This window comes from Hippocampus zosterae, chromosome 8, assembly GCF_025434085.1.
Source record: "Hippocampus zosterae strain Florida chromosome 8, ASM2543408v3, whole genome shotgun sequence".
Taxonomy (NCBI): Eukaryota; Metazoa; Chordata; class Actinopteri; order Syngnathiformes; family Syngnathidae; genus Hippocampus; species Hippocampus zosterae.
The window spans coordinates 20,983,232-21,009,202 of NC_067458.1; the positions used below are offsets into that span (position 1 = coordinate 20,983,232).

General features: G+C 42.3%; 1 protein-coding gene across 8 annotated transcripts in view; it reads left to right on the forward strand.

The window, feature by feature from the left end:
- fryl (furry homolog, like) overlaps window positions 1-25,971 on the forward strand; it is a 68,685-nt gene that overhangs the window by 3,607 nt on the left and 39,107 nt on the right. For 3 of the 8 annotated variants that reach the window (XM_052072962.1, XM_052072964.1, XM_052072966.1), the window contains exons 1-8: window positions 5,080-5,635; window positions 8,047-8,112; window positions 22,014-22,225; window positions 22,619-22,672; window positions 23,732-23,871; window positions 23,975-24,071; window positions 25,184-25,263; window positions 25,765-25,845. In XM_052072962.1, the coding sequence (XP_051928922.1) occupies window positions 5,335-5,635; window positions 8,047-8,112; window positions 22,014-22,225; window positions 22,619-22,672; window positions 23,732-23,871; window positions 23,975-24,071; window positions 25,184-25,263; window positions 25,765-25,845 (1,031 nt within the window). In that variant the 5' untranslated portion in view covers window positions 5,080-5,334. Of the gene's footprint in view, window positions 1-5,079; window positions 5,636-8,046; window positions 8,113-14,032; window positions 14,562-22,013; window positions 22,226-22,618; window positions 22,673-23,731; window positions 23,872-23,974; window positions 24,072-25,183; window positions 25,264-25,764; window positions 25,846-25,971 lie in introns of those variants that run through there. The other 5 variants (XM_052072968.1, XM_052072970.1, XM_052072963.1 and 2 more) reach the window with 4 other exon arrangements.

Here is a 25,971-nt window from a genome sequence, read left to right on the forward strand (position 1 = left end):
CCTTTGGTGTAGCATCCCTATTGCATTGCACTCTTGCAAGATTGCAGGTCATATCAGTTTAGGCCAAGCTAATCATTGATCAGATGCTTTTCGTTACGCTGACCTTTAGCCACCCCCCTTCACTTACCTTGTTTCCTTTCATCCTTTGGGAGTTGTAGTGGCACTTTAATGCCATTCAAAGTCATGAATCTGCTTAGGTAGTGGAGGACGTTGTTTGGGGAAAAAAAAATTCTGACACCAGAAAAGCACCTTTTTAAACTCAACGGTGTGACTCAATTTTTTTGTTGGGTTGAACTTGAAGTCACCGCGTCGGAGCAGGAAGTGTGATTATCCATGACTAACAGGTGTGGTGGCGTGAGAAAACGGGCCATTACGTCTTTTTGGCGGAATATTGCGCATCATTGCAATTTAACTACGCTGCTGCCTGAGTCGTTTGGACTCAATATCATTGCGCCGCCCACCCCGTTCTCACCCTTTTTTGCTCAACACCATGTTGGAAGTTTTCTGGCTGGTCGACGGATGATGCAGTGATGTGGACTTCCTTCCTTTGCAACTCAATTTTTATGTACGGTACGTCGGCTTCTGTTTGTCAGTCACTCCGATATACAAATACATACAAATGTTTTTTTTTTAGATTATAAAAATCTGGCATATAAACAGAATAACAGTGAGAAAAGTAGCTCAAAAACCTGACAAGGAATATACAGTAAAATACATTCCAAAATTTGGGCGGTCGAAAAAAAATCAGGTAACATCCGACCAAAATGTAGACACAAAAATCTGCAGAAAATGACCCCAAAAAATGAATCGAAAGGTGCCAAAAAGCTGTCATTAAATAATAAAATAAAGACAACAGACAAACCTGATTAAAAATCCTCTTTAAATATATCAATCTGACAAAGCATGGACAGAACTATCACCAAAACTGATTGAGGATGACAAAATAAAAATCTGTCAAATAGGAAACAACGTGGTGCTAAGCTATGGTGCGTTCTGATTTGAAAATACAATCTTGGGTTCCGTTGTTGCCAAAGTAACGGACCTCTAACTACTGACAACCCCACCTGAGTACGACCTCAGGTGCGTTCTACTTAGCGGCTTGCATGCTGTTTGCCGTGAGCGTACTAAATTTAATGACTTATTTTTTTAAAATCAGACTCCCTGATGCTAAACTGGAAGGAAAGTACACATTAGCACGCCGGGGATCAGTTATGTAACAGCTTGATGTCGCAGGGTAATCTTCAGATTATTCCGCTGCTTCGGGAGATGGTTTTAATCCGGTGCCAGCCCGCAGCTGAGCGGAGCACAGCAGAGTCGCCCCGTTGCCAAGAGAACGGCCCGGTCGTTTGTCAGTCGCAGAGCACAGAGAGATAAACAGATCAGGGCAGAAGAGAAGAGGCTAAGTGCTAAAAAAAAAAATGCAGAACTTTCACAAGTATGACTGACATTTTTGGAGAAGCCGCAGCGTCCGTTCTTCGTGTTAAAGGTGTCGTTCCGTGGCGTGTGTTGTGGTCGAGGTTTTCTTAGCGACTACGGGCCGAGTAGTGTGGGAACCGTGCACACAGGCCGTGTTAATCTCCTTGCTTGGCCCGATTGTGAAAAGTGCAAAGTTGCCCTTTTCTCCCCTGCCGTTGCCGTTTTGTTTGCCATCCTTCTGAGCCCGCGCAACTTCTTTTCACACAAACTCTGCACGCACAGACGACGACGCATGACACAAAGTCATCCACTTGCCGTCCTCCCTCGAACAGATGCCGGGACACGGTGCATCACGACACGCGTCATCGACTACCGTTTCGCAGTAAGAGTCTTCTTCACCCAAAAAATATTTCTACATCGGCCTGACACAACTACATGTCCAGTAACATATTTTAAACACAGTGGTACTTCAGAGCGACAAAAACTTGGGTCGCCTCACAACTGTCGTTCTGGCTTGTGACCAAACCAGCTGGACGTCTTTCTCTATTCGTCTAGAACTTGAACATAGCCTTGCTTGTTCTCGCTCACTAGGAGGAGGGGGACCCCCCCCCGTTTAAGGCTGCCTCATACATCTGAAAAGTCCAAACACACAACACAAAGTAGCAGTAAGCTTTTTGATTTGTGACTGCGAAAACAAAGTCTGACTGAGTTCCTTAAGCGCTGAAGCTCCCGAGGGTCTGATGACTTATTTTTGATCAGTTTTAAATGTATTTTGTTAAATTTTATTGCTAGATCTTTATTTTGTCAGATTTTTATTTGAAAACACGTTTTTGTCCTAATTTTGTTGTGATTTTTTTAAAAAATGTTTTTGAATATTTAAAAAATATAGTTTTTTTGTTAAATTTTATTGCTAGATCTTTATTTTGTCAGATTTTTATTAAAAAAACAAGTTTTTGTCCTAATTTTGTTGATTCTTTTAAAAAATTGTTTTTGAATATTTAAAAAAATAGTTTTTTTCCCCTTTTTGCTTAATTTCAAAATAATTGCACACTTGTTCAATACATTAGTTTGAAAGAATTTGTTTCCCTTTTTTTTGTGTGTGTGTGTTGATATCACAGAATCCTGTTTTTTGAACAGGGGTTGTAGACTTTTTATATCCATTGAATATTAATGTCTACAGACTATGTGTAGTTTACGGCAGGGGTACCCAAGTCCTGTCCTCGAGAGCACCTGTCCAGCCTGCTTTAGATGTCTCCCCCCTTCAAACACAACTGATTCAAATGATCGGGATATTTATCAGGCTTTTGCAAAGTTTTCTAATGTACTGATTATTTGAATCTGGTGGGTTAGATGTGGGAGACGTCTAAAACTGGATAGAGGCTCACGAGGGCAGACCTGGGCACCGCTGGTCTACGGTCTTTTGGGGAGAGAACCAGCTGGATGCACATGATTTTCAAAATAAAACTCGTTTCACACAGTGCTGAGTAAAATGTTTATGGTTCCGTCTCTCTGTGTGGACCAGTCCTAAATGGCCCGCAGATAGGTACTGTTTTGCGGCCTTGTGCCTGGGGGGGGGGCTTTTAGAGTCCAAAAAGAAATGCGTTAATTATTTTACCATCAGGGGGCAGTGTAACTGTTTTAAAGCACAGCTGTGGCTGTGCGGCAGGTCAAATAAGTGCACGATCCAAGTGATCATCAGGACTGTACAGATCAGCCCCCTTCCGCGCCCTCCCCAACACGAACAGAACAGACTTGGGTCTCTGGGTCCCAGCCCACGAGTTTTCCTGTTTTCTCCTGCGCTTGCAAGCAGCACAAGGCAGGCAGGCGGGGGACCCAGGACGGCACAGGGAGCGCTCCACATTGTTCCTGGGGCTTCCTCTTTCACATTCCTGGGCTGATTGGGATCTTGGCCTCCCATGCGACGCCATTGTTCTCACTGTCCAGCAGCCTTACAAGAGCAGACCGGTGGACGGCTGCCATCATTGCACCCGGCGATGGGGGTCTGCTTGTCACCGGAGTTGGAAATTGTCCTTGGGAATAAACTTGAACACAGAAGTAGTTTTCAAAAATGAAGATTTGCTCTTTGTAAAAAATCTTGGGTATAGTTTTTAGCATACAGTGGAGGCCGCAGACGCGGATATTCAGTTATTTATTTATTTTTTGCACAGGCTCAGAAAGTCACTGATTTATATACATATTTTTTCAATATGAATAGTTTTTTGTGCCGGGGTTGTTTTTAAACGGACTTTTTTTTTTTGGTGGAATATTTCGGGTCGCACTGCTTGAAAGAGGATATGGACACGTACCAATGAATTGCGATGCGTGTCGTCTGAAAAATAAATGCCACACCTCAGATAGACTCTCCTTTTTCCACATTCAGAAAATAAAAATTAAAGGTGGTAACACAATAATCCTCTAAATTATCGTTATATATTCATCTGATGTTACTTGCATTGTGTTACTTTCCGGGCGCATTGTCCAAAAATAAACACCACACCTTGAATACACACCGTTGGGATTTTAAGAGAAATTCTTTCTGTTAATCGTGCTAAATTTGATAACAAATCATCACTGCATAAATGGATTTGTACAAATTAAGTGGTTAATAAATGCCTCGCGTATATGAGGATAGTTGGCACTTGTTTTTGTGGAGTGCTTCAAATTATGTAGCCTGTAGAGGGCAAAGCTCATATTTATTTATTTGTTTGTTTGTGTTTTAACAGTCGTATCAGAGTGAAAACAAAATGTGCTATTTTCAGATTACAGACCTTTGCCGAACCGTCGCCCTTTTTTTTTTTTAAATTCCCATGGCGTGTATACTGAAGTGGTTGCATCACCTCACATATGCATTAGAGCATTAACGCGCAAACAAGGTGGATTAGGATGGCCGTCTTGTATTTTATATGAACTTTATTATCAAATAATGTTCTTTTTTTGTCTCACTGTATCCGTATGATTCTTGATGTAGTTGAAACATAGCAGATACAATGCGGCATTGTTTTGCCCATTAGCTTCATCCATCGGTTTTCTTTTGCGCTTGTTTTGGCTGCAAATTTCCACGAAACTCACTTCTTTATGACTGTATTTTACTGCCCTCTTGTGGTCATGACATTCAGTTTTTTTCACATTACGCTATTTACTGTATATTATCAGTCTGTTTTATTTTTTTAAGTGGAGAATTGTGGAGTACTATATTACTGATTTTTTTTTAAAAGCACATTACAAAAATTATTTTTTATGGATATAAACATTATTGTTATGCCACTTAGTGGCATTTCCATTCATCTCACTGGGAACTGGGGGAGGATTTGAGATGTCATACAAGTGTCTAAGTACGACTTTTTTTTTCTGGTCTCACTATATTGTGGGTCAATCTGGTGAATCGATGAACGTGCACTCACTGTACAAGCTTTGTTTTTATTGAGTGTTTTGCATGGAAGCGGACAAGCATTTGAGTGCAGTGATAAGGGCTATCGGTTCCCGCAGGCGGACAATTTCGGCTCGTTTTCTGATGCCTTCCGACTTCTCACGCTGCCTGTCAGTCTCACGCTTTGCCCTGGTGTGTCTTTTTTGACTGGTCGAGCAATGCGGGCCGGACGGGGGGCGTGGCCAGCCTCATCCTCCCGCGTTATCTCTCGCGGAACACGTCCGAGTCCCACCCTAGATAGTGCCCACTTGCCATGACATCACTGGCCCACAGCAAGTGTTGTGGCTCTTTGCCTTCCGACAGGTAGCGTCGCAGCGCGGGGAGTTGCTCCGCTTTGTTCAAGTATGTCAGCAACTAGTTAGTCCAGATGGACAACTTTTAAGGGAGCCTTCTGAACTCACGCGGTAGCTCCCATGGCTCAGACCTGGCCTTTATCTTGGTGAATGTGGACGCTCCCGGTAGGTGCTCTCGCACCTTAGGATGGGGTGACGATGGCGTGGCACAAGCTGCTGGACGGTACGCCCGAGCGAATAAGCAGCAAGTTGAACATGGACTTTCTGAAGAGTCTGGTGCCAGGTGGGGCTCAGGTGCCCAATGCCCAGGGGCCTCCTCTACAGCAGGCCGCCGCCGCCTCGCCACAGGAAGCCGGCCCTCAACCCATCCGCATGAGGAGGATGGGCCTGTGGGTCATGGGAGATACTATTATGGAGGAAGACACCACCACGGTCGACGGTGACCCGGTTGTCACCTCCGCCGCCGTGCCGCTCCGAAATAGGAAAACTCACTTCAAAGGTATGATGGACTTCCATCAGATGCTGCAGTTTGTGCCAGTTTCATATTTTGAAACTCACCGGGACCACGGTCTTCCTTACCCGCGTTTTTCACACTATTTTTGCTGTCAATAAGAAGCTATTGTATAACTTTGCTTTGAGGAAATGAAAAGAGTCACTCGAACAGTTTTCCTTAGGAAGAGACCGCGTGTGCTTGCTTCAAGCTGTTTGGCACTCCCGGTCTGACACAAAGCAAAGTTGGATATTCAAACACCAAAATGTTCAGTCGCACCTTGTCATTTTAACGTAACAACAGTCTGCAGGATTACTGCTAGCATACGTTAGCATTAATCCTGGTGGACTTTTGTCCTGCTACGTCACAATTTGGTAAATGCCATTGATCTATAGTACATTATTGATCTGTCCACGTGTGTGGTTGTTACTTTTACAAAATGACTGACCAATCTAAAGGGAAGAAAATGGCTTGTTGTCTTTGACGATGAATGTTAATGGTTGACCAAAAGTGCCTTTTTTGGGGTTTCCTCTAAAGTTAAGATTTTGGAAGTAGCATAAGGTATTTGTAATAAAGTGCTTGTATAACACAAACTGTTTTTTGGTTTAAATTTTTGGGGGGGAATGTATCGTCAGTTAAAATCCAAACGATAAATGTAGCTGTTGAGTCGAAATCTTGCTATTTGTGTCACTTCCTCTCAGACCACCTGTGGTGCTTTCACTCTGCTTCTAGTCTGTTTGCTAGTCTTGCACACAGTTATTAGCCGTCGAAGCATTGGCATTTTGTTAGCTTTCCGCCGTAGTTTCAGCAAAATTCCTGAAGCCCAAGGTAACAGGTTAGCACGAGGCTGCGGGGGTGTTCTCGCTATGTCTGCACCTGCTCATACACAGCAAATGGCACATCACCACTTCTTCTGTCTCTGGTCCCGCTGACCCTCTCTAGGCTGCTTGTCCTCAGACACGGTGGTTACTTCAGCAGGGTAAACGCATAATGCCAATCGGGACAAATTGAACCGTTTTCCAAGAAGACAACGACATAGTTCTCAGATGTTTGTAAAAGATTCTTCAGTGTAATTATCCTGGCGTGTCAGGTCACTTGTTAGTACATAGTAACAATCGCAGAGGTGGAAAATTTTGCAATTACGTAAAAGTACAGGTATTTGTGTACACAAAAAAAAAACTGGTGAAAGTACTAATTCATTTGCTTTACAGACTTAAATGTACTTGAGTATAAATGAATTTTTCCTGTCACTTATTTAGACACAATAACTGTTTTGTTCACCTTGAACAGCAGGGAAAAAAACTTGACTGGGCACAAAATAGTTTCCCTCTTAATTACTTGCAAATGCTTGTATGTGGAAGAATGTTAAAAAAAAATTGAACAACAACAAAAAAAATCCTAGTTTGGTTATGATAATGACTTGACTGAAAAAATCCATCTTTCAAAAAAGTACAAAGTCCATTTTGATAAAGGAATAGAAAGGGACAGATATCTGGCTTCACATGTAGGAGGTAAAAGTAAAAGAATCACTCAAAGTACAGAAATTTAACAAAGTGTTTGTACTTCATTACTTTCCACCACTGACTGAGAGATAATCATGCTGTATTTCAACGTATGATATATATACTGTATATTTTTTAATCCCAGCCTCATTTTTGGATATCCATCTTTTTAAGTTATTAAACTATAAACAGTCAATTTGGAGGATAGGAAGGGACACGGTTCGAAGATCTCAGTCATTCACCTCGGCCCATAATGCTTCTAGCAAACACTGCAGTTTGTTGCAATTGATCAGCAAAAAAAGGTCAACGGGGAGACTATATTTCATTTTCATTTGCTGATAAGACGGACACGCGGAAGAGGAAGTGGCAGCCCAGATATGCGCCGCTTGCTCACCCTTGTGATGACATACTTGACTGCAGCTTGCCAAATTCAGCCATAGTTATGTCTGACAGAACTGGTCCTGTGGAATACAGTTGGAAAAGCATGCGTTATGTACACCCTCTGCAAATAATGACCGGGCCCGTATATTCGGGATGACATCTTTTGTTTGCAAACCATTTTAGCGGTACAGTGGTATAGTGACTTACTGGTTCTGCAATTTAAACTTTTGAGCCAACTCTTGGTCGAGCTTTTGTTTGCTGTGTTGTGTACGCCATAGAAGAAAAACAATACATATATGCACTGTATATTTTTTATTGCCAGACCCAATGTGTAAGAAGCAGGGAAGCTAAACCTATCTTTAATGCAAAGATTATTTTAGTGTATGCACAAATCCAAACGCCAGAGGTGAAATTGTTTTTTTTTTCAGAGCGTTGATGCTAATTTTAATGTCATGCATGTTCAGATGGTGTGTAGTGGATTTTAGAGTTGATTTTACATTTTATCTTCTGTCTCCCCCCCCCCCCCCCCCCAACCAGGAAACATCCACCGCTTCCGAAAAACCGCCTTCTTACAGCATGCTCATCGTAGCCGGGACCGTGAGGGTGAGTTATATTTTTAAAAAAAAAAGCGATGTTTTGTTAAATTGAAGACATACTGTTGGTAGCGTGTTGTGTTCATACCAAAGGATAATTAGCCTTGTTGTGATCTGAGAACCACTCCCTTCCAGAACTGGCTTAGCCTGAGTTGGTTTTTAAGGTGGTGCTCCTTTTCCTGTTGTCATTTTGTCTCACTTTCTGCACACATTATGTTGCCACTACATATCCTCTTAATTTTTTTTGTTGCTGTTTTAAAAGGAAGACACGACTTGAATTGAGTATTTAATTAAGCGCTACAGCACCGGGATTTGTGTTAGCGATGACAAATGTGTTTGTCTTTCTTGTCGATGATTCCACTGGGAACAGTGGCTGCATTGTGTCGTCGCACGGCCTCCATGTTAAATGACAAATAACTGAAGAATCTCTACGATGGTGCGTTGAAGTGCGGTGTGGGAATTTTGGGGCAGATTAGTGCACCAGTGGCATGAGAAGATTTACATGTCACTGGAGAAAATGCTTTACATGTCCTCTTCTAAGATCTTTGATCCGGGATGAGCAATGTTTAGCCTGCGTTGTTATCTGAAATGATGGAGAGTCTGTTCCGTTTGTAGATGGTTTTGCTCTTTCAACCTTTTGTAGAACTACCGTAAAGCGCTTAATCCCGTATCTGTTGTTGACCTGGCTCTGGGTCTAAAATCGCGCATCCTCTGGAGCGGAGGGCCCAGGATTAAATTGCGGCTCAGATCAATTCCTGTTCCCCAGTGCTGCCCTTCAGACAGGAAATGCATCCTCCAGCCTCTGTGGGCTTCAAGGAGGAACATCACCTGCTTCAAGCAGGGTACCACTCAACAATAATCCAGCCAAATTTGAATGTTGTCCTTCCATTGCGATCAAAGTCCGTGAAGGCTCGATTGTGGGTGGGGCCTGGGACGTGTTGGAGAGATAATCGAGCCTAATTGAAGCCTTTTAAACAAAGCTTTCAGCTCAGTCAGCGATGGAATCCGGTGTCACTAAAAGAATATCTTGAACGATTAACGATAACTTTGGAAGACTCATGTGGCCTCTTTGAGTGGTTCAGAAAGAGCGCCAAAAAAACCTGCAAATGTGAGATTTTCAGCAGCAAGTGATGAATAGTTCAATTTGTGAATTGTAACGTTGTCACAAATCTTGGACGTAACGTTACCCTGGTTTATCAGGCCTGCGGGAAGGATGGCGGCCTGCCAATCGCAATCACTGTGCCCTCTTTATAAACGAAACCACGGGCCTCAGTGATGTGCATTCACATGAGTTTATTTGATGAAGCAATTTTTTTTACTCCCTCCCGGCCTCCCGCCCTTGCTTACCCGGAAGTCGGCACCTCCGAGCTCAAATGTTCCCAGAGAGAGACGATGTTGTTGGTTCCTCCTCTGCATTCCTCAAACAAGCGAGCGGGGTTTACACAAAACAGTTCCTCCCCAAGTCTGTCCGCTTTGCTGATAATGGCGCTTATAATGCGATGTCCTGTGTTTCTGGTTCACTCAGAAACACGCATGACGTCTCTATTTTGCTCAAGGAGGGAAGTGTTTGCTCGAGTGTTCGCAGAGTCACAATACTGGTATGCTGCAAGAGGGCATTACTCATCTTACGGAATTGGACGATAACCAGAAACAACTTCAAGCCTGTTACTGTGGAGGTTAAATAAAAGGCATTCAGGGATGTTTGAAGCTATTGTCGCCGATGTGTCTGTCGCCGCTGCATGCGCCACATGTTGAGATCTGCTCAATAACTGACAGGTGTAAATAGGCAGCTTGGGGATAAAGCGCTGCCTCCATGAGTGAAAATGATGATCCATTCTTAACGGCTTTAGATGTTCGACAGTCTGGGGTCCCCATTGTCAAATTTTATGCTTCATAATTTTCCATTTTCATTGTGAGACAGGTCTGGACTGGAGGCAGACTGGTCTTGTAGTCACACTCTTTTACTACGAAGCCACACTGTTGTAACACGTGCAGAATGTATTTTGGCATCATCTTGCTGGTATAAGCAGGGGTGTTGCAAATGAGCAAGGCATTAGGAATTAAGCATAAATAGCACAGCAAAACAAAAAAAGTGCAAAACAACTAAGTACAAAAAAAATACGCTTGCTCATTTAGCGACTCTCATAAATATGACATAAGAAGTGGAAATTCTTTCGAAACTGTGTCGCAAGTTCAACTTCGCTGTAATTTTCCTCCATTCATGTTCTCCCTCCCGAGCTGCATTCTTCAAATCCGAGGCAGGGTAGGGTGGGTCTTGAACGGAATGCGGGCCCCGAAAATTAATCAGGCAAATAAATCAAGCCGGCCGTCACTCAGCGGGACTCCATCAGCGCTGACGGAGAGGGTATGCCGTGCTTTGCTATGCTAGGTTTACCGAATCGCTGTGTTTCGAGGCAAGCAGTCAAACGAGACTAAACGACTGTGAAAAGTTGCCGTGCAAAAAAAGGATGGCATCGTGAAACATGCCGTGAACCTCCTCCCACAGCCTCTTTGAGTAGATTCATAACTGTGCGGCTTGTAAACTGACACTCAGGAACAAGATTAGACCTTCATTCCTGGAGTGTGTTGAAGTACAGCATGTCTTTGTGTAGTGTTACGCCTCCAAAGTACAACACAATGAATTCATTTTGAATAGTTTATACGCTGGTTCCATTCGGAAGCCTTTTAAATAAATACAGTGCATATCAAAATCTACACACTCCTGTTCAATCGACAAGAATTTGTGATATAACAAGAAATATGTTTTTCCTCCATTACTCTGTCCAGTACCACTCTGCTAGAAAACACTGTGATAATGTAGTTGCATAACTGTTCACACCCCCTTATGACTGTTGATTGATATTCAAACGGGAGTCACCTCCTATGTGTCACCATTCAAAGTGCCTCGTATTAAGCCCAAATGCAGTTCAGATGTTCTGGTAGGCTTTTCCTTACATTTTGCCATCTTGCAATCTCTCGGGTATCTTAACTTCCCAGTTGTAATTTAACAACTGTCACAAATGTCACCAATTGGCAAAGCTACCTTATCTGTCATCTGCTCCTGGAATGCGTTTCAGTTCGATAGTAGGGTAAGTAGGCTTACATGAGACAAACGGCAAAATGCTGGTTAAAAAGCACCCGAAATCGCTGCTCGGGTGCGTTCAACCACAGCATTTGAATGTTTTCCTTCAAACGAGTAGTTTTCGTGCAAATGCCTATTTCCTGTCCTGCAGAGAACGCGTATGACATCTTTGTTGACGTGTTTAATAGGAAGCCAAACGGCTGTTAGCCCTAGCTCTTAAATCCGAAATTAGATTTGTCGCTATATGCCACAAACGGCCACATCGAGCAAGCGAGCGCATTATGTAATTTGCGGTCGAGAATCTCGCACTTGTCTATGAAAAGGCATCGGGGTGGCACCACAAAATGACTGCTTGTGTCGATTGTTTGCACCCGGCTCAGCTTGGTTTTTCCATAACTTGTGTAGTGGAAGGCATGAGACACAGTGAGCGAGTGAGAGATGAGAAATCAACCAAACCGGGGGGACAAAGACCTTTTGTCTGTCGCGGCCCTTCCCCTCCTCTCATTTCCTTGGATATTTTGTTAGCAAACATAGTCCACTGTTTAACTGACTTGATATCACGTGGATCTGCTTGGAGATTAGAATATCAGATTCATGAACCCTGTTTGATTAGAATTGCATAATGACATAATATGTGCGTTGAGTTGAGGTCTTGCTGTTGTGGCCCTGTGTGGAACGTTTTTGTCCTAAATATTCAAGTGCAGTCATGCCTTGAGATATGGGATTTGCCTACACTTGTCGCACAAATTGTTTCTTATATCCACTTTCTCTTTTGAAATGAATGGAGACAGTTCAGCCCCCCCACCCAAAAAAAAGGCTCCAGAATTTTGCAATGCTAACCCCTATATGAGAAATATATGTCTCTATATTGTAATTCATAAAAATACACACACCCATAAAATAATTCAATAGAATTAAAAAATAAACTAGCAATTGTCACACTCTCATTCAAGTCAATACACATGGCGCTGTGTATTCTGGTCCTTGCTCCTTTGCCACCTGGGGGGGAAAAATGCCAAGTCATGCTTGACTTGCTTGCAATGATGCAGTAGCCATTCTCCAGGTTCTCCTGCTTCGAACATGAGTAGGATGCATGTACTGTAGCTGTTCTTTGCAGAGGATAAATAATACAGTTGTCTGTCTACTCTGTGTTGCTCCATCCTTTGTGTTCAAAATTCTGTTGATTCGAGAGTATTGAACAGACACACAGAGGCTAATCATTGTTCGCATTAGCCATAAGTGAGCAAATTATGCAATGTGCAATTCCTTTTTTCATGTTTAGTTTTACAATGAACCTAAACTGAGAGTGGCAACAAAAAAATTGAAGGCTTTTTTTGAAAGAATATTAAAAAATTTATTACAGTCACACCATAGAGGGCATTTATCTCAAGTTTGCACTGATGTCGGGTCACTCCTATCTTAAGGCGCCACTGTATTGTTAAAACCCTTAACAAAATAAAAATCTGTGCTAGTGGCACAAGAACAATGAGCTATAATATGCGAATTACACAACTCCAATCAACGCATTGTGTTTCAGTGTCGATCCAAACCGAGCATTGTCGAAAACTTGTTTTATTGGCTCGCATTTGAATGCCGCTGTACGTAATGAAGTCTCCTTTTTTTCCCCCCAATACTAGTCTGACGAGACTGACTAAGAAGCTGTTATTGATTCCCGCAGTCGAATTACAAGGGAAAGGAAATGACCACTCAGGCCTGAGTGCGACGTCAGAGTGTGTAGGCTTTGTGTGTGTGTGTGTGTGTGTGGGTGTGTGAGAGAGAGAGAGACTCTTCCTTGTTAATAGCGTTGTGTCTGAACAGTAAACGCACTCAGAACAATCTAATGGGAGACATATGCAATCCATTTGATTCTTTTAATTGTATGGCTTACAAGGGTTTTTTTTTTTTTTGTTTTGGCCAGTAGAGTGCTTCTGACTTTACAACAGCACTAGCATAGGTTAGACGGAGCATAGGTTAGAGAAGGACTATGGACATTCTGACTTGTGTTTAAAAAAAATAAAAAAGGTTTCATTGCCATGGTGCATAAAATCAGTTAAAAAAAAATCTAAAAATAATGTGGCAAAAAGAATTCAATGTAACAAAAATTGAGAGCCAACACAAAAGACAAGAATACCGAGCCAAATAACTTGACCAAAAAAAAAAGACAAAAATTGATTTAAAAAAATCAGACAAAACATCTCTGATGGTTAGTTCATGCTTGCTTTAAATTGGAACGAGCCAGTTATTGTGGTATCAAAAGTTGACATTTAAAGTGGGTATGGTGAACAGTGGGCTCATTTGCATGAGACAGAACCGCCCCCTCAAAACATTTTGTTAGTTCCCATCCTTGTTATATTTGGACACGTGGAAATTGTTTGAAACGGTGAACAAAAATGTTATGGTATGTCTCCTATTAGACTAACGGCGTCATATTGTCTTATATATTTATTTTCCAAAGGCGTATCCCTGCTGGTTGTGTTGTGATCGTGCGACCCTCCCTTTGTTCCTTCCCCTCCCGCAACAGTCAACGATGACGCATCAGTTATTGACGTGGGGTTTGACAGGAAGTGGCTTTTCATAGGCCAGCAGCCAGGGTGGGTTTATTAACACAGCGTTCCGCACAGTAGCCGCTCTGACACCGGCAGCATTTTGATGACATCACCGCCACGGAGCCCACCCACTCTTTCTCTTTCTGTCTCTCTGGTCTCCCACCTCCTTCTGTTTGCTGTTGAAACAAGCCCTCTCTCTCTCTCGCTCACTCTCTCTTTTGGTCTGTGTGAAAGAACGATGCTCGGGAAGGGGAGGAGGCCGCCTGTGAGCGAATGGGGAGGGAGAGCGCTTCGAGGGGGAGCTGAGAAGCGGGGGGCGGGGGGGCTGTACTAGCAGGCTAGTCCTGGCACATTCACACACAGGAAGAGCAGCGGAGAGGAAATATCGCAGCGCGTTGTCAATACATATTTTACCCTTTGCACTATTTTTGTTGCTTTTTATCTCCTTTTTCAAGACGGCAAGTTTCAACCATTTTCTGGATTATTATTCCATGTCCTGCATGAAGAGGTCGGTGGATTGGCACTCGAGTGGATTGCTTCACTAGCCCCGAAACTTGGGAGCTAACAACCTGGTGACACCTCTCTGCAGGGTCTAGTACCACTCATCTCAGGATGCCACTTTTGGCTGCTACCTGCGGAGGGTAGCGCCACTTCTGTTTACTTAACGAATGGCTTTCGAAAGGAGCGGTCAAATTGAGCGGAACCGTGTGAAAATTGTGCCTTGCTGGACCATGCCAAACTTTTGAGTCTGCGCCGCCATGCTGAGCCTGCAGGATTCGGTCTTCTTCGAGATCAGCATCAAATCTCTGCTCAAGTCGTGGAGCAGCAGCTGTGAGTACCTGGTGTTTGCATACCGCAATCTTATCTGCGCGTCATTAAACCCCCTCCCGAATCCATTCCTCCCCAAATCTCGAACCTGTGTATGGATTACTAACGGTGTGTCAGGATGACTGATTGTCTTCAGTCTAGACCAAGTCGGGCTTACGTAGTGCAGGTGGCTGCATTCGACCCCATCTTTTAGACTCACTTCCTCCAGCAAAACCTCGCTACTGATGCGTAGCAAGCTGGCTTCTCTCCGGTTTGCACAAACGCTGACAATCGTGCCAAATTTGAGCATTTTCCCTCCCTTGTGTTCCAAGTCGACAAAGGCCGTATACTTGGCTTTCTCCCAAAAGTTATCTAGAGTAGGGATGTCCGGGTTACACTTTTTTTCTTCTCACCGGAGTCTGAGTTGAGTTGCTTGAGTATAACTAGAATTAAATCCGATATCTCATCAAATGCAACCAGTGGGCCAGAACTTTGCGTGTCACAAAATAATGAACATTCAGACTTGTATTCGAAGCTAAGTCATTTAAATATGTCACATTGCAAACCTGACGCATGAGCCGCATTGTTCCATCCCGTGCAGCTTTACAGACTTTTTTTGCTACTTTCTTTCAGTTTACATAAAAAAAAATGTCAATTGTGGTCGTATGTCGTCGCAAGAGTGACCTGCTAATGGCCGAACAGCTCAACGGGGCAGCCAGACTGAAGGAAAATACCAAAAACGAGAAAGAATAGGAAGAGAAGAAGTGGGACTAACTGTTGCTTCTCTGTTAATTATTTTGTGGAAGCGCACTCGTGGTATTTTTACTGTGGTCAATGACTTGTGAGAAATGTTATACAAACACTCAGTGCAATCATTTGCAAATCTATTTGTGTCCGACTACCGCGACCTTCTTTAATAGCCGTCGCGCTGAATGATACCATGACCGTGGAGTCTTTTGATCAGCTCAACTTGCGTTGACCGCACACGGAAGAATTTGTTATCCTGAATATGTAACTGCTTTAACATTTACAAAAGTCAACATCAACCGTAACCACTTTTTAACTTGGGATCATCTTTTGGGATATCCAAGGATCTGGTCTTTGCTGGTTTGGAGCGAAAGATGGAAAATGCTCAAATTTGACTCGATTGTCGGTATGGGTGTTTTCCGAGTAGATTATGGCAGCTAAAACAAAAACCACTTTCAACAAACCAATCTTAATCTGAAGACATCTCAGAATCTGGGATTTGGTGAAGTTGATCGTAAGGGAAAGAAAATTCTCCCCGACTATCAGTTTGTGCGTACAATGGTTCAGTTAGGCGCATGCTAGTTACCGGTTTTCTTCGAATTACTGTCAGCTCTGTTTTACCACACAAATCTACTTTGCCGGCTTCATTTGGGAGCACTCAACGCAAATCTTAGTCCCTTCATTTCGCCCCACCCCTGCCCCCAACCCCACGCCTGCTTTTATAACCCTGCTCTCCATCCCCTCCGGGGCAGCTAATGTTTCCCGACTATCGATCCGTCTTCCGCCTCTGTCCCGTTATTAGCTTCCCAAGAAATCCAAAAAGCACTCGCTCCGCAATCCGGCCCGTGGGTTATGTACAAATGGAGACAGTCGCGCGCTTATTGCTCCAGAGATTTGCTGTAAGCATCCAATCTCAGCCACAAATCTGAGGCGTTGAGTGTCAAAGATGAATGTTTTTTGCTCTGCACTCCTGAATCGGGGACCATAGCGCCAAGTAGGCTCATTGTCATCATCTTTGTTACGAGACGTCGATCGTATGAATCAGTCCATACGTGCGATCATGCAGCATTGAGCGTTAATATCCCCGGAGCCATCCATATACAGCACAATGATGACCTTTCAATGGAGCTTTAAGCACACTGATGACTCATCATTTTTGTGCCATTACTGCAGAGCTCAGTGTCACACAAGTGTAATTAACACGCGGCTACAGTATGGTAAAGATTTACCCTGCTCAATGTGTGGAACCAACAGTCGGCCAACGAGAAAGCGCAGGCAACCCGATTCGATGGATCTCAGGATGACATTTCAAACTCGCAAAAGTGAGCGCACCGCTCACATTCTTGTCAACATTTTATTACATTGTTTCATGGGACGACACTGAAGAAATGACACGTTGTAAAGTAGTCAGTGTGCAGCTCGTATCACGGTGTAAATTTCCTGTCCCCTTGAAATAACTCAACACGCAGCCATTCATGTGTTGCTGGGTGCTCACCTTGGTTTTAAGGTCACGGTTTGAGTCACATTTGGTTCAGTGAGGGAACAAAATGCAAAACAAGAAACTGTAGGTCTTTTGTCTAAATGGGAACGACATTTAAAGGGGAGGTCAAGTTAAACATTTCCTTGGCAATATGTTCGATGTGGCTCCACTTGTCGAAACACGACATTCTGATTAATATTGCATTTTTGTAATATGAATTAAGCAGCAAAATCCACGACTTTCCTCCATATCAGAGCGCAGACATTTTGCCACTTGTTGTCGAATGAAAATGACATCACAGTACCCAACGGCTTCGGTAAAGACTAGTCACGGCTCACCTATTTTCTGCGTTTGGTCCTGTGACGTTCGCAAGCCGAGCCCTTAGCGCTGTGATGTCATTTTCAGTCGATAGCCAGTGGCAAAATGGCCCCCCCTCAGATGGATAAAAGTGGGTGGATTTTGCTGCTCAATTCCTATTCACCAAACGCAATACTAACCAGAATGACGACTGGGGGCCGCAGAAAATATTTTATTGTGAAGAAAATGTTTGACATGATTTCTCCTTTTGATAACATTTTAAATGAAGCTAAATTCTCTATTTGTCTGTTTTTTTAAATGTTGCGACTGAGGTTGGGAGTGTCGGAGTCCATCCAAGCCGAATGAATGCGAGAGGCGGGGTTAAGCTAATCCTGGTCGCTAGCCAATCGCTGGCTCAATTCTATAAATTCAAGACAATTGTAATACATTGAAATATATATTGTTTCCTGTAACCTCAAAAGGACAAAAGAAAAGGGCTTACATAATTTCTTTCTGGCAAATTGCCACATCAACTCTCTGTCTTCTTTTTTGGAAAGTGCAACCTCAGAACCAGTAGTTTGTACCAGTAGTACACCAGTAGTAGTAGTAGTAAAATGCAACGTCAGTAGTACGTCGTCATTTTTGTTACTGTGTAACATCAATGTTTGTCTTCAAGGATTTGTGGTGATCACATTTTTGAGAAGTGCAACACCGTTTGTCTTCTTTTTCGTAAAGCTGGCATGTGCAACGGTGTGAATTCTGATGCTTTAAAAATACAACATTTATTATTACTTTGGCTCAATCTAAATATCCTGTGGAGAGCTTGTTTGAATACGGCTCTCGGTTGCACCACGTTACGTTACAATCTGTGCCGCACCGATATTCGCAAGTTGCCGTAGTCGTTCATACCTGTATGACTCCCAAACAAAACTGCATTGCAATCAATAGTGCAACAAGCAGGCCATTCTCCACTCGCCCCTCTTTCACACTGCCCCCACCATGTCCCCCTACTCTGCTTGCCAGTTCCTCGTTGGGCCTCTCAAAACAAACTAGGGCATCATCAAATCAAAAAGCCAAACCCAGCACCTTCCTTTTTATACTCTCTCTGATATGCATTCCCGACCTAAAATATATACAGTATACTGTATAAATATATACAGTATACTGTATATATTTTTATACAGTATACACTATACAGTATACTGTATATATATTTTTGGTAATTTCCCACTAGTTAAAACACTGTATCTTTTTTCATGCCAAACTGGCCGGTATTGGTGTGTTTGTTAGTAGCCCATCAATCAACAAACAGAAAAAAAAATGTCCTGGATTATCTGTTTTAGTTGTAACTTGTCACAGCCAGAGCGTGTTGGGACACACTAACACATTTGGCACTGCCGTGCCACATAAACATCAGCAGCAGGTCTTTTGTCTGGTTTTAAAAAAAAAGGGGGAGGGCGGGGGGTGCGGGGGTGACTCTCTGCTCTGCATTCCAGCCGTATGTGTGATTGCGCTGTTGTTGCTGGTTGTCCTGACAGTGGAAGTGAGCAGGCCGCTGGGAGGTTTTATTTTTCATTTTATTATTATTTTTTTTCAATTTTAACTGTGACAAGGTGGAGTCACTGTAGTTGTGTAATCGTTTCCTCAGTGAAAAGCAGAGCTCGTGTACATAGTTTGCCTCGATCAACAAGGTGTGTTAAAAAAAAAAAGGGTTTTCAGGCAACTTGCAAGTATATTTGGGACACTCGGACAACAGTTTATGAATAGTCAATCTAGTTGTTGGGCTAAAAGTGTCTTAAATTTCAACTGGCATCATACTGGTGAGCAACGCCATTTGCAGATGAGGTAATTTTAATTTTTTTAAAGTTAACCAAATATTTAAAATAAAATAGCTTATCTATTCTATTAGTTTTGTTGTATAATAATTTTAATATAATATTGGTATAATTAATGTTGTTCTAATTAATACAAATTGTTAAATGTTGTAATTTGTAATTAAAATGTAATTTCACCAATGTTTTGTTATTCGTCACAATAAATTAAAATCTCAATTATTTATTGAGAGAAAAGAATCCAAAATTGGTTTAACTTATTTTCTTCTTTTTAGGAAACCAATAGTTTTGAAAATGCAACATCTGTATTATGTTTCAACGAATGTCACATTTGTTTGTATTTTTGTTGTTTTCATAATTTGTCGTCTTTTATGGAAAGCGCAACATGAATAGTTTGTCCTTTTTTCAGGAAAAAGTGAGCTTCAATAGTTTGTCTCTGTAGAGGAGTGCAGAATGTGGAATTTGTCTTCTTTTTCGGAAAGTTCAACAACAATTTTTTTTTCTAGTTCGATGTAAATAGTTTGCGTACCTTTTTGCATACTGGTGTTAAGATAAAAATATGATCTGTTAACAGTAAAAATAGTTCATTACTCTGATGGAACACCCAGAATTTTTTTTCACCCCTGAAAGTTTTGAGTGCCGTTCCGGATCACTGTATAGATCCTCAAATTGTTTTAAGACCTGAGAATTTGCTCAAAATATGCCTACAAAATGACATCACGGTTTCCTAGTCCATTGGAGGTCATCCTTGGAAAAGAATGGAAGTTTGGAATGCCACGAATGACTGGCATGTCACCAACAGAACAACTCGTGAGGGGAGTGGGGTATCTCCACGCTTTTGTCGCTATTCTTCTTTGTTGTTGTTGTTGACAAGTGAGCATTGGCACATTTGCGTGTGACGGTCCAGCTTGCCTTGAGGCTGGAGATGAGGATGCCCACAGCGTTGATTGGTTATTAGGCAGAGGCCGACTGCATGACATCATCGTAGTACAGTAAACAAAGACCAGCATGGCTTGAAAGGCTCTCTGTGCAACAGGACATCATGACTGCCACACACTAAGGCACGCTAGAGTGTGCCACAATGTACTTAACATACCAAGAAAATTATTTAGTGGGCACATATTATGGAAATTAACTTTTGTGAGCTGTTTATTTCCCAAAACGTCTTTCTAAGCAAGCCAGAGTATAATGTCACCATTTGGTTACATTTTGGAGTTTCTCGACGCATGAGTCTCTTCGTCAGAGTCGTTTGAAATGTTTATTTATTTGTGGTCACTGGACAATTTGTCTGGTCCTTTGGCATAAATAGTTGCTGTCCATGCTAATCAAATGGAATAGTTTATTGACACAAATATTTACTGGAAACAAACACACAGCTGAATGGGATAAAAACAATCTGCCAGACATCTGAAAAATAACACACACAAAAATACAATAACTAACAATACAATACATCTTTATTTATATAGCACTTTCACAACAGCTGGATTAAATAGAAAAAAATCAGTCAATAAACGCGACACAAATGGAACAAAAGTCATAACACCACATGTCGAAAACATTTGTAAAGAACCTGGGCAAAAATCTGTTATCTAGCAAAACCTGACCACCCCCCCCCCCCAAATAAATAGGAAAGCATTTTGTCTTTTACTTTTGGACAAAATATTACCAAAATATGACCAGAAAAAACCTTGACAAAATACTGACAAAATGCAGCAAAAAATAAACTGACAAAATTAAAAGATAAAGAAAACATTTTCAAAAGCGGGACGGAGCCTAGACAAAAATCTGGCAAAAAGTAAAAACACAATTTGATTGAAACTGAGGAGAATACTTAATGATAAAAAAAATGGCAAAGTAGGTTGACAGGTAAAAAACCAAAGCAAAACAAACAACAACAAAAAAACTCACAAAACACCCCCTACCCCCCCCCCCCCAAAAAATACTGATTAAAAACACAGTAAAATACCCTGTTAAAAAACAAAAACAAAACTTGGACGAAAAGTAGGCAAAAACTAACAAATATTTACAGGAGCAGATCCAAAATGTGTTTGGGGGGGGGGGGTTGGAAAACAGAACCCCCAATGTCATGCTTCATACTCTTATTATCGGACGATTTCCACCTTTACAGTGTTTCTTTGACAAGGAAGCAGACTCTTCCTGTGAAGAGAAGATGAGGTAAAGGCGCACTTGTTGTTGCCAACGGCAGCTCACTTGGCCACAGTCACGGCTATTGCGGGCACAGACTGCAAGTTGTGCCACAGCCCTCACATCTTTCTCACACACACCATTCAAAGATATGACCGTGAGCCGGCTGCGTGACAATGCGTTTCATGGGGGGTTAATGCCGTTTTCCTTTAAACTATTATTGACAAGTAAATGACACCATTGCTATTCTCTCTCAGGTCGTGTAGCATGCGTGGACTCTCATGATCGTTTTATCACATGTGAATTCATTTCATTGGTTGGTGACCGAAAAACTTGCGCCATTGTGGTTTAGCGAGATAATAAATGTTTTTTTGCAAGCAGAGACCTGATAGATTTCACCTTAAAACACCCATTGTTGATTGGGGGCAGTCATTTCCCAACCCAGAAGTTGGTGGTTCGATTCCCGGACCATGGCATCCATGTCGAAGGGTCCTTGAGCAAGATACGGTAACCCCCGGTTGCTCTTGATGCTACGGCATCAGTAGGTGAATGAGGTAACCGTGGAAAGCGCTTTGAGTACCCGAGGTAGAAAAGCGCTATGTAAGTGACATCCCATTTAGTCTGACAAAATGTGACACAAATCGGACAAAACCTTTATGATAATATGACAAAAACCTCAGAGTCAGACAAAAAAAACCTGACAGAACTCTGACACCAAAAGCAATGGCAAAAATTGAATAATAATAATAACATTTTAAAAATACACTAAAAACTGGCAAAATTATTTAAAAAATAGATCTGGATAACACTCAAGTAAAACCATGTACCGGTATTCACTTTTCAATTTCAAATTTACCAATAGCCTCTTGCCAAAACGGTCTACTGTTTTCCCTATTTTTTCTCTTTCACTATTTTTACTTTTGTATACCCTGTGTTTCCCTGAGCCTTGACCTGTGCCTTTCGCCCCCACAGCTTCCGCGCCGGTCAGCAGCAACAGCGTGAGTAGAAGGCGCGCCCCGGCCTCGGCGACTCCCCTCCTGTGGGAAAAACACAACCTCGCGGCCATGTCCATCATCACCATCGACCCCGAGCTCAAGCCCGGGGAGTTTGTGATCAAGAGCCTGTTCGCCGAGTTCGCCGTGCTGGCCGAGAAGAAGATCGAGATGGTGATGGCCGAACCACTGGTTAGTGGCCTTTTAACGACCTCGTAAACACCCGAGTCATGGGCTGGAAGCGTCAGTGGCAGCTCGTTAGCTTTATGTGTGCGGATAAATGCTTGACACACTGCACTGGGTGTCCTTCGCTGCGCAGTTTGTTAACGACGGTTTTATAGTACGTTAAAATAACAAATTTTATTGATGAATGACAAAGGCATAACGAGACTCTCTGCAAATTACCTGCAAGTGTAAACTCATTCTTTCGGAAGTGTTGCAATAAAGCCGAGGAAAGTGCTAGCAAATTAATCCGTAGGTGCGTAAAACATTGTGGTGAAAAATTGTAAAAAGTTTGGACAGTAGCCACACGATGCCTATGCAATTGTATCACTCTCTTGACATTTGAATCTTTTCCTCCTGCAGGAGAAACCTCTTTCCCGGTCCCTCCAGAGAGGGGAGGATGCACAGTTTGACCAGGTCAGTGCGGCAGTGTGAAATGGGCACACACCCGCTGCCAAGTTCCATACTGCACTTGTGCGCAGTATTTGAACCCCCCCCCCCCCCCACCCCCAGTTGTGGCCAATCAATGGCCCATTCAACGGGCCATCATGTGTACAATGGGGCCCGCTGCAGAGCTTTGTTCACAACACGAGGCCGATGAGGAGAATATACAGTGAGGGAAAGTCAGCCCGCGTGGATGCGCTGTGTCATCCTCGCCACTAAATCTGCCATTGGACGCTGGCGTGCGTGTTTCTGCGCGTGTGCGTGCGTGTGCATGCTTGTTTCTGTGTCTGTTTGTGTGTGTGTGTGGCTGCCTGGCGCCACGAGGGGCAGCAGTGGGCGTGCCACTTGCATAACTCTGTTGGCCGTCGTCCACAGACGACGCCCTGCATGCCCGCTGACCGATGCCTGCCACGTCCAAAACCTTTCACTGTGTCGCATGTTTGTTTGTCACTGAACACGCATATGAGAAGCATTTGAGCTTTTGTTTTTTACCGGGAGGTTTTTGCGTTTGTAGTTCCTCCTGTCCGTTAAAATTGCTGATATTAATCACTTGCCCCAATTTGAACGTCATCTTACAAGATGAAGGAAAATTACTTTAGAAGATTGTTCCACATTGTTAAGAAATTCAGTTTTTAATGCATTATGTGGAAATAAGAGGATTGTTCTACTGATGAAAAAGCCAGAAATAGCCGATTGCTTTAAAAAGGAATGAAAACATTCTATTGTGTTGAACTCAACAGGCTTATAATGGGAGAAAAATTTCGAGGTGTGGTCACCCTTGTGCTCTACCGAATTGAGGACCAACCAAACATTCTTAGTCCTTGTTTCCTGATGGGGGTTTAGATCGACCCACCTTGAAATGTTGCTTTTGGGTTTTTTTTTCAACTCAAAAAAATGTGAATACTTCCGGATGCACTGCACGAGGTTGTTGTCATTGTGAAGTCCAGTGAACACCTTTGGATTGTGTAGTTGTAGGTTGTGAGCCTGTTTTTATTTGTGTATAAATGTATTTTTTGTGCTGTGGTTTTCCAGTTAATAAGCTCTATGAGCTCCATAGCCGAACACTGTTTGCCCTCCCTGCTGCGTACGCTGTTCGACTGGTACCGACGCCAGAGTGGCACCGAAGATGAGTCGTACGAGTACAGGCCCCGTTCCAGCACAAAGTCCAAAGGGTGAGATGCAACGTTGAAGTCGATTAAATTTTCTTTCCTGCATTTTTTTCCCCCATTTCTCCTGTCATGGCTTTTCTTTATTTTGTTTTATTTTGTTTTGCAGAGATGAGCAGCACCGAGATAAAGACTACCTTCTGGAGAGGAGGGATTTAGCCATAGATTTCATGTTTTGCCTGGTATCAGTGGAAGTTCTCAAACGGGTGAGCGGTTGTTACTGCTTTGTATGCCGCTTTGCATTTTCCATTGTTTTCCCTTTGCGTGGCAGGGGTAGAAAAAGTACTTACACTATGTACTTAATTGAAACTTGTTCACTGCCTACAGCCACCAAATGTGCATTGCATCCTCGAGGGATGGCATTGAAAGAGTAAAGGTATAAATAATTGTCTGAAGAAAAATAGTCTGGCAAAAGTTCAGATTCACCTTCTTCACTTAAGAGTTTAAAAAAAAGTACAGACTCTGAATGAGCCTGTTGAAAACGAAAATTGCATTACTCTTAAGACATGAGCCGTTGTTGACTTTAAAATGTCCGAACCTCACATGACCCTTACAAATCCCACCATATTATCTCCCCGCGTGCTGTCAAACGTAATTAGTATTTTTAATAAAAATAAATAATTAAATAAATAAAACTGTAATCCTACATGATGCATACATCTCTTTAGCAACGCCCCTCAAACTTAATGATCACTTAATGATCACGTGACTGGAGTGAGCCAAACTGTGGCTACCGCTAATGATAATGCAAATTCAACCACTGTACGTAAGGAGAGTGCACTGAAGAAGAGGAGGAACTTGAGAGTACCACAAACAACTCTGAAATTACAGAGTTTAGCATTCCGAGAATTGCATCGTTGATGTGACTCATATGCCGTAATCGACTTTAGTACAGTAACAAAGTATTTGCACTTAGTTACTTCTCACCACTGGTGCCTGGCGGGACTACTGTAAAGCAGGGAGTGTCCCCATGTGCATTATTAGTTTTGTCTATGAATAGCACACAAAAAGGACAATTTCTTTTCTCTTTTTAAAAGCGGAATTGTTTTAAGGAATGTGCTGTACTGTTGTCATTGAGGCCTTTACCCACAGGGGGTGCCTCGTAAATCAACACTTGCACCATTTCCAGCCTTGGTGCGTAGCCAAAGGAGACATCCAAATTTTTAAGCAACATTCCCAAAGCCGTACCCACGGGAGACCAGCTCTAACTTGCCCATGGCTTTGCTCCTGATGGAAATGAAATGTTGCAATGTGAGGAGTTAAAAAAAAAAAGTATCACTGCTGACTAATAAGAGTAATTTGTTCATGTTTGTCACAGATTCCTCTTCATCCAGTGCCGGACGCTTTAGTACATGAAGTTCTAAACCTGGCATTTAAGCACTTTAAACACAAAGAGGGGTAAGTAAGCACAACCACATTCATGTTCATTGCCTTTGAACACAGCATTTGACGCTGCCCTTGTCTCATTGTCTGATTTGTCTTTATTGCTTGTCATTGTTTGGCGTTCAATATTTATTCATCTACGCCACATTGTTTCAGTTGCGGTATTTATTTTTAAGTAAATAAAGTTGTTTGCTTTGTTGCATGACCACGCATGTGACTCAAAACACTTGTATCTCAAATAATCTTTCACTAATCTTTTTTTTTTTGGAATGGAAATGTAATAATCCATCACAGCTTTCAAAAAAAAAAGCCAAGAAATACTTTTGTAACATGATTTTGAATAAGAAAAGTTGCACTCTGCAGTATTGTACCTATCACCACATCGATGCGAGTTTCATTAACACGTCTGTGCATCAAGCTGGCGCAGTATATGGTTTGCTTTTCTTTAGGTTTAAAGTAACCTTTGTGTACTCATTGAAAATGACGTGACCGGCTGATACTTTGATCTCATTGCAGATACTGTGGCCCCAACACAGGCAACGTGCACATCATCGCAGACTTGTACGCAGAGGTCATTGGAGTTCTCACACAGTCAAAGTTAGTCTTTTTTTTTTGTTTTGTTTTGTTTCTGTCTGATATCCAACACATCATATTGCAAGTCACTGCAAGGGAATTATGGAAAACAAAAATGTAAAAGAAAAAAAAACACCTTTGAAGAAACAT